General features: G+C 50.8%; 1 protein-coding gene across 1 annotated transcript; it reads right to left on the bottom strand.

Annotated features, from left to right (window-relative positions):
- Positions 1-1,863: 1,863 nt before the first annotated feature.
- On the bottom strand, positions 1,864-9,144 carry FZD5 (frizzled class receptor 5). The gene is made up of 2 exons (XM_017889413.1): positions 8,514-9,144; positions 1,864-8,245 (listed from the first exon to the last, which is right to left on the bottom strand). The coding sequence occupies exon 2, from the start codon at positions 7,987-7,989 to the stop codon at positions 6,232-6,234; it is 1,758 nt and encodes a 585-aa protein (XP_017744902.1). The 5' UTR covers positions 7,990-8,245; positions 8,514-9,144; the 3' UTR covers positions 1,864-6,231.
- Positions 9,145-9,436: the final 292 nt, after the last annotated feature.

Here is a 9,436-nt window from a genome sequence, read left to right on the forward strand (position 1 = left end):
AAATCTTTTTAACCCTAAAATATAAATCCCCCTTTTCACAAATGAGAAAACTGAAATACTCAGAGATTGTGTCCAGGATCACATGACACATAGTGGTGGAGCTGGGATGTGAACTCCTAATAAGTCTGGCTCCCAAATCCATGCTCATAACCACTCTGCCTCTCAACCCTGTTACCATCCAAGGACAAATGAACGAGCTGTGTAACTAAATCACTAAAAGAACCATTGTTACCAATATTATCCTGGGCCCACCTATTTCTGCAACCTTCTTTTTTTTTTTCTTTTGAGATGGAGTTTCACTCTTATTGCCCAGGCTGGAGTGCAATGGCGTGATCTTAGCTGACCGCCACCTCCGACTCCCAGGTTCAAGTGATTAGGAGAATCAGCCTCCCGAGTACCTGGGATTACAGGCATGGGCCACCATGCCTGGCCAATTGTAGAGACAGGGTTTCTCCATGTTTGTCAGGTTGGTCTCGAACTCCCGACCTCAGGTGATCTGCCCGCCTTGGCCTCCCAAAGTGCTGGGATTACAGGCGTGAGCCACTGTGCCTGGCCTATTTCTGCAACCTTCTAAGCCCAACAGTCCTCTCTGTTCCAGCTTGAGGCTTTGCCCTTTGCCCCTTTTACCAATGGGGAAAAATGAATGACAAGAAAGCATGGGGAAGATGTGCTAACTACCGTGTCCTGGACATGTAAGGTACAGTTGCTCTTCTCTTAGGATTCAACTCAACTATATATATATATATATATTTTTTTTTTTTTGAGACAGAGTCTCGCTCTGTTGCCAGGCTGGAGTGCAGTGGCGCAATCTCAGCTCACTGCAACCTCTGCCTCCCAGGTTCAAGTGATTCTCTTGCCTCAGCCAAGTAGCTGGGACTATAGGCGCACGCCACCACGCCCAGGTAATTTTTTGTATTTTTAGTAGAGACAGGGTTTCACCATGTTGGCCAAGATGGTCTTGATCTCTTGACCTCGTGATCCGCCCGCCTCGGCCCTCCAAAGTGCTGGGATTACAGGCGTGAGCCACTGTGCCCGGCCAACTCAACTATATATTCTAGTCTGCCTCTCCTAACTACCTTATGCATCAATCTAATAAAGTTCCTAGTGTTCACCTTGTCATTGAATTACATACTCTCATATTGCTAACTAACTTCTTATTGGATTTATGTTGTCTCCTACAAATATTTTAAGCTAATTACCCATGTTCTCCGACATGCTTATGTCTCAGAGCATTGGTGGAGAACACTGACACACCAGGCATTAAAATGAGGTGGTGTTTGGTAGACTGGTGGCTAATCTGCATTTTGCCAAAGCAGCATCAGTAGAAGGTGGTCTGACAATGTATCTCAGGCTCACTAAGCATCTGTCCAGATGATCAGGGAAGAGCCAGCTCAGTTTCACTGTCTCTTCTGGGCTCCCTCACTCGTATTTAGAGCGCAATACCAAGTTGCAGATCCCACTGCTGGATGATAAAGTTTTGGGAGTTCCTGCCCTCCAACCAGACACACAAAACAGCATCATCTCTAATCAAATTGGTTCAGTATAAATGGAGGGTTTATAAAATAGAATGCAATCTCAGGCAAAGTCTCTGTTCTTCCATGTATCTCCCTTCATCAAGTGAATCATGAGACAATCACAGGATCGGCAGGCGTGAGACCTAGGAAATATATTCCAGTAAAACATGTTTCTTAACTAGTTCTGTTTCTGGTGATTGCAATTTGCTTGATTTTACTTACTAATAAAATTTTTGCTGCTTATATTTTAAGTACATCTGAAAAACCTGATTATGAAGTTAGAATCCATACATCTCCTCAAATACTCTTAGAAAGCAGTGTCTCTCCATAAAACATGAGGAGAAAAGACTTCTACAGCATCTCTTTATTGTCTTCACCATTACTTTAATGCATTTTAAAATTTATCTACATTAATTGGGAACAAAGAAAATAGACATTTCTTTGTTTTCATAAATAACTTCATATTTGATAAAAATCTCAAACCATTGTTTTACCTTCCCACAAATATAATACATACAAAAGTTTTCTGAAGTAAGGTCAACAAATTAAGTATCTTGAGACTAACATAACCACATACAACTGCCGTTTGTACTGACTCCCAGGAACGAAGCAGAAAGAAAAACTCATCAAGCTGCTCTGGGTTTCCTTTTGTAAGTGTTACAGATTCAGAACTGTAATCATGTATCATCTGCCAGTAATAATGTATGGATTCAAATTGATTGTCTACCAATAAAATATCACTGGCTCTGGGGTAACTTCTGGATTTAACATGACAGTGACTACTGCATGGGATAGGCACTACACATATATGGAAATCATAAAAAGTATTGAATGCCCTGGACTTGAACTACTGACTCGGTATGTGCCTCATTTGGCTCAGTAATAAATTCACCTGCACCAAACCCGTATCAAAAGTCACCAAATCTCTCATATATATATGTAATATATATATGTATATACACAACCCACAAAACATACATACTATACAGTTTGTAACAACATGAAGTCATATTGTCTTAAAATGATGTACTCACAGACAGACATTATCCTGGCTGAAATAAATCCTATTGTCATCAGGCTGCTAGCTTTTGAGAGTCTTGACTCAGGTTAGCTACTTATATTCTGCCTACTCTTCACCCTTCTTTAATGTCTTGGCAGTTCTTTCAGAACCACCCTCCCCAATCCAGACAGATTTCTTTCCCAGGATCACTTGATTGGACTTTGGAAACAAGAAAGAGCATGCAGAGGGAGCAGGCAATTCTTAGCCACTGTCCCTCACACCTGCCTATATGTGTGATGTGCTGTGTCCTGTTGGCCACATTTAGTGTTAGAAAGCAGTTATTCAAAGCTTTGTCCCTCCTACCCCCCTTGGGCTTTCTGTAGAGCACAAAAGTGAAAGAAGCTTCTTTGGCAGGGGTAGCAGTTCATTAAAATATACAACTACATTTCCTAGCTCTGGGGTTCCCATTCTGTACTGGAGAGTGCAGGTCACGGATGCTGTTATTAAGGTTCGGTGTGTGATCCATGAGGTTTTCTCCTGGCAGCCAGTGTCAGGATTAGTGCAGCTCCAGCCCAGGAGGAAACAGCCTAATGAATACCAACTTTGAAACAGTGCTGTCGGCACGTTATTTAAGCTTGTACATGCGCACAATTACACACAACACATACAAGGGCCTTGGTCACTGGCAATGGTCATGAGAAAATATGACAAAGGTTTGCAAGGATAAACCAATAAGGCACCAAGAAAAATTATTTCCAGTCAATTTGACCATTTCAAAATATAAGAAGGGAAATCATAGAAATTAAAAAGATTTCCTAAAATCGGGTCAGCTGATTCACTGAGAGGTCCCATTAGTTCCTTTACACAACCTACCTAAATCGAATCCTCACCCGCTAAACTATGAAGTGAGGTACGGCTTAAAATCAAACTGAAAGGGATAGCCCTGAAGCTGCACACATAAGAGACTCCAATGGGCCCTAAGTCCTCCCCAGCTTCACAAAGCTGGCTGTGAAGAAGTTGCAGAACTAACTACTCCATAACCTTTTATTTTACAATTGTTTTCGTGAGCATGACTTGTTTCCATAATCAAATGCAAACTGGGGGAAGTTAAGTCTATGGATGGAAACAGGGGGTGGCCGTCAGTAGATCCAGTTTCCCTCCCCTGGGGTGGCTGATATCAGTAAGACTTAGGGAAGCAGGTGGGCTTTTATCTTTGTCTCTCTTAGGGGATGAGGGAAGAGAGGGACAGCAGAGGTGAGAACAGAGACAAAGAAGTGCCTCTGAAAGTTGGTCTGGAATTAGACCCCAAAGATCCCAACTAATATTGGCCCCGCTTGAGCTTAGCATCCTTTTGTTTTAACTGGCTTATTTTTAAAGTAAATTAGTTGTTCAGCATGTTGCTAAAAAAAAAAAAATTCTAAAAATGAATTAAATCACTTTCATCCACTTCATCCCACAACTTTTGGATACACTGCGCATCATTTCTAGATTTCTCCACAAAGAAGGAGGGACAACTCAAATTAGGCACAATGACTGAAGGCAGCAGAGCAGTCTGTGTACTTTCTGGGAAGACATATGAAATGAGGGAAAAGGTCAAGGTGATCAGAAAAGGTTCTCTCATTTGAAAAACAGGAGAGGAATTGGCACTCAGTCAAGGGATCTATTTCAAGATTCTAGGAAGAGGCTTCTTCCTAGAAGAATAGAGGAATGAAATAGGCACAAAGTTCTGTAGCTATCTGTATGAGGTTTTGTAGAATCCACTGAAATTTTAATTTTAATTCAGAGGATGAGTTGGGTAAGAGCAGTGCATTCTGATAAATGTGAAGTTTTTGAGAGTCCTTAAAACTTTAATACTAGGTTTCTTCCCACTAGTGAAGTGTTGAAATTCCCTCTGGGAACTATGCATTTGTCTAACATCCATGAAATAAAAATGGACCTAGGCTTACATTTTACTTTTCCAGCTTTGGTGTAAGTGAATTACAAATGCCTAGACTTCAGTTGTTTTCCTAGACAGGACTTTCTCAAATGTTAATTGCTCTGGTCATTTTAGCTTCCTAAATTTAGTCCCCAATCCTGGTCATTGGTATTTTGCTGGCTGAGGCACTGTCACTCCCTTCCCCAGTAATGGCCCCACACTCTTCGTGAATGAATGCTTAAACAGATTAGGAAAGCAAACAGAATTTTCTAATAGCAAAGAAACCTCTGTGTGTGTGTGTGTTCATCAATATAGGCTTTCATAATGAATGAAGGAATAAACAGATTAGTAAAGCAAACCAAATTCTCTAATAGCAAAGTGTGTGTGTGTGTGTGTGTGTGTGTGTGATCAATATACAGCCTTTCTCAGAAGAGGAAGAAAACTATAGAGGTAGCACTACATGGATCTATATTTTAAAAGGTTGTGCAAGCATGTTGTGGGTCTCTTTTGTTTTCAGAGACGGCAGAGAGCAACGTCTTGCTGCTTTTGGAATATCTGGCTATAAACTAGTCCAAAGTCCAGGGACACTTATTTTCCCTTATTTGGGCCAATGTTTGTTCACAGGTAGCCAGCCTCCCTCCCCCAGTTCCAGCACTTCATTCAAGGGTGGGTGTGGTTTCTAATCACAGCTCTCCAGGAGAGGAGGAATAAGAAAAGCAAAAGGCTGTTTAACATGATAAAGGGGAGGGGTGGGGTGCAGCAAATAAGTGTTGGAAATTTACTTTAATTATTGGAAGTATATCCATTTTAGTCCTTACATTTAAAAAGGAGCCCCTGTTAGCAACTATCGCTAAGTACTGTCCAGAGGGAGTGGGTTTATACTTTTGCCAAAATTATAACACAAGTTCCTTTAAAAAAAAAAAAAAAAAGCGATCACTGAAGCCTAAGAACCACCCACTACCTCTCAGGCACAAAGCTGCCATCTCACCAGCCTAAAATTCAAGCTCCACCAATCACCATCGCTTAGGTTCTCACCATTGCAAATATTTATGCCAGATCCTCTATAATGCTACCTCTAACTTATTCAAGACACAACGATGGTGCTGTTAGGAGTGAGAATTATTACAAGCACTACAGAGAAGAAACTGAACCTCCCTCTATAAACAAAGCCAAGGATGAACACAAAATCGCTAAGCACTCCCTAACCTTGCCACTTTGGAGAGGCCCTGAGCACATTATGCTCCCCTCCTAGGTATGACCTGGGGCTATAAACTGCAGCTCACCTTAAATAATCATGGATACTTTAAGCAGTAGAAGGAAAAAGCACACCCAACAACTTCCCAGTCACAGCAACCGAAACGTTCACTGTTCACGTTGTTTTTTTAAAGACACATATAGGAAATATATTTTCCCAATTGAGACCACACAGTTCAAAGAAACCTGAACCAAGTGGAACTTCATTACAACGCCAACCTTAGGATTGTAAAGTCCCCAAAGCAAAGGTAAATTTTGTTGCCAAAATGCAACAAAGTTACAAATTAAGAAAAATACATATAAATTAAAAAGAGGGTTCCCATAAAGAAGGCAGTAAGAAACGCAAAATAGAATACACGTGAGCTGGGCCTCTTGGAGAAGACCTGGAACAGGTTCTTCCTCGAAAACGCCCCTCTTCCCTCTCTCCAAGTCGCCGCGGGAGGGGGCAACAGCACCATGAAGGTAAACGGAAGTGACCTTGGCAAAACTACCAAACAAAACGCCCCCCTCCCCTCAGCTCTTCGGCCGGGTCCCTCGGCGGCAGCCTCCTACACGTGCGACAGGGACACCTGCTTGTGGTAGGTGGCGGCGGGGCCTGGCGGCCCGGTCCTGCCTGTGAGAGCGGCGCTCGCCTCGGGGTAGTCCCCAGCGGCCATGGCGCCCCCGCTCTTGTGGCCGCGCCGCGGGCGGCAACAGCAGCGGCTGGTGAAACGCCGCCACGACTCCACCGTCTTGCCCGACCAGATCCAGACGCCCGACGTGATGCCCACCACCAGGCACATGAAGTACTTGAGCATGAGCACCCAGTACTCGGGCTTGGCGCGCGGCTGGCCGGCGTCGGGGCCCGGGCAGGCGCAGGTGAGCGCCGCCTCCCAGCTCTCGCGGTAGTGCTGCTCGTACAGGTAGCAAGCCACCACGATGCTGGCGGGCACCGTGTAGAGCAGCGTGAAGATGCCGATGCGGATCATGAGCTTCTCCAGCTTGTCCGTCTTGGTGCCGCCCTGCTTGATGACGCTGCGGATGCGGAAGAGCGACACGAAGCCCGCCAGCAGGAAGAGCGTGCCCACCAGCAGGTAGAGCACCAGCGGGCCCAGCACGAAGCCGCGCAGCGAGTTCAGGTTCTGGTTGCCCACGTAGCAGATACCGGCCACCGGGTCCCCGTCCACGGAGCTCAGCGCCAGTGCCGTGATGGACTTGACGCTGGGGATGAGCCACGCAGCCAGGTGGAAGTACTGCGCGTAGCCCGCGATGGCCTCGTTGCCCCACTTCATGCCGGCGGCCAGGAACCAGGTGAGCGACAGGATGACCCACCAGATGGAGCTGGCCATGCCGAAGAAGTAGACCAGGAGGAAGACAATGGTGCACAGCGCAGGGCCCGTGGTCTCGTAGTGTATGTGGTTGTGCTCGCGGCTGCAGGCCACGCTGGCATGGCCCACGACCAGGCGCACTAGGAAGCCCAGCGACACGCACAGGTAGCAGGCTGACAGGAAGATGATGGGGCGCTCAGGATAGCGGAAGCGTTCCATGTCGATGAGGAAGGTGGCCACCGTGGTGGATGTGGAGATGAAGCACAGGACCGACCACAGGCCGATCCAGAAGGTGGCGAACGTGCGCTCGTCGGCACTGAAGGACGGCTGGTAGCAGGGTACCGCGCAGTTGGGCACCTGGCCCGTCCGCACCTTGTTGTAGAGGGGGTGTGACTCCTTCAGGATGGGCACGAAGGGCTCGCGACACTTGCACACGGACGGGCCCCCAGCGGGGCATTCGCCCCCAGAGGCCGGCGCCCCTGGCGGGCCTGGAAGGGTGGGCTTGGCTGGGAAAGGCCTGGGGGGCGCCGTGGTGGCCTCGCTGCGGTTGTAATCCATGCAGAGGACCTCGGCGTCGCGGCCCAGCACCGGGAGGCGGTCGCAGCTCATGCGCTCCGGCCAGGCGAAGCCGTACTGGCGCATCAGCGGCGAGCAGCCGGCCTTGGCGCGCTCGCACACCGAGCGGCAGGGCGGCAGCGGCTTGTGGTAGTCGGGCAGACAGATGGGCGTGTACATGGAGCATAGGAAGAAGCGCAGGTCCGGCGAGCATTGGATCTCCACCAGCGGCCAGAACTGGTGCACCTCCAGGCCTGCCTCGTCCTGCGTGTCGTGGTTGAACTGGTTGGGCATGTGCGTCAGGTTGTAGCCGATGCCGCGGCACATGGGCACCGTGATTTCCTGGCACACCGGGGCCTTGGACGCAGCGGCCGCCCGGCCCACCAGCTGCGCCAGGAGCAGCAGCAGCAGCGAGGGCGGCGCGGACGGGTCAGGCCGAGCCATCGCCCCCTCCCTCCCCTCGCCTCCAGCAGCCCGCGAGGGACCCACACAGGCAGAGGAATCCGGGCCGGGGCTTCTCCCTCCGGCGTCTCGTGTGTTGCACCGGGGCTGGCAACCTGTTGGTTGCTTTTTCCTTTAAAAAAAATTCGTCCAAAGATAAACTGCTTCGGGAAGGCGCTGCCTCCGCTGGCAGCGCTCCGCTTCTCGCCGGATGGGGACGAGGAGAGACGGTTAGGGCTCGGATTCCAGGGAAAAGACTCTTTAAAAAAGAAGGTGGAGAAGAAAGATTGCAACCACTCCCTGTTGGAGGAGCGTCAACGGTTCGGTCCCCGCGAGCGGTCCCAAATCTCTAAGTTAACCCCTTTCCTTTCCTCCCCGCTCCGCCTCCTGGAACCAAACTACTGACTCCCCCACCCTTTCTTTCCAAGCTGGGCCCTCCAGGCAGTGCCCGGAGACCAGAACCCTCAGCCTCCCGGAAAAGGGCACAGGAACTGGGAGAAGAACAGGGAGAGACGGAAGACTCTCACCTCCACGGATCCCGCCGAGAGAAGCAGACAGTCCTCAGCCAGCCTGGGTCCTCCGTCCCTGGGTCACTCCGCTGAGAAGCGCGAATCAGAGCCGGGCTGGCGCCGGGAAAGTTTAGCGACAGGCTGGGTACCCGTGGCAGCGGCACATGGCAGCAGGTGGGGGCGACTCAGAGAGGGGGGCGCCCCCAGAACAGGGGCGGCGCAGGCCGGTCACTCGCCCTCTCCTCCTCGGGGGCCCCCCGCATGATCCAGACGGAGCCGGGCAGGGGCAGGCCGTGCGTTCTCCCCGGGGCCGGGAGCCGGACGGAGGGCGAGCGCGCCTGGCAGCACCTGGGCGGAAGGAAGGCGGGAGGCGGGAGCCGTGGGACCCCGCCGCCTCACAGCACCGCGAGCAGCCGGCGCTGGCCCGGCCGGGACTGCATGGTGCGCGCCGGCCGCCGCGTCCCGCCCGCCGCTCGCCTCCTCCCCTGCAGGGGGCTCCGCGCTCCAGTGGACTCCTGGGGGCGGTGGCGACGCTCTCGGGACGTGCCCTGCTCGGCTCCTCCCCCGCGCTCTCGCACCCTTTAGCCCACCTCCGGCGAGCACGGAACCGCGCGCGGCGGCTACCACAGAGGACTCACGGCCGCAGGCTGCCTGCCCTCTCCCGCCCCGCCCGGGTCACCTGCTTCTAATGCCCGCCGGGAGGCCCCGCCCCGGCCCCGCCCCCTCAGGCCCGGGCGCGGTTGGTGGGCCGCCTCGCCACGCTCTCCTCGCGTCCCCGCCCACTGCCCCGCGGGCTCGGCCTTTCCCCCGGCGCCCTCTGGCCCCGCCCGGAGCGGGCAGCCAAGGAGCGCTGACCAATCGCAGGCCGGGAGGCGATGGAGGCGGGGCGAATGCTAATCATGCCGCTCTGGGAACCCGGGCGGGAAGCCCTAGCCAGAAGT

Source organism: Rhinopithecus bieti, unplaced genomic scaffold (genome assembly GCF_001698545.2).
Source record: "Rhinopithecus bieti isolate Rb0 unplaced genomic scaffold, ASM169854v2 scaffold_17939, whole genome shotgun sequence".
Taxonomy (NCBI): domain Eukaryota; kingdom Metazoa; phylum Chordata; class Mammalia; order Primates; family Cercopithecidae; genus Rhinopithecus; species Rhinopithecus bieti.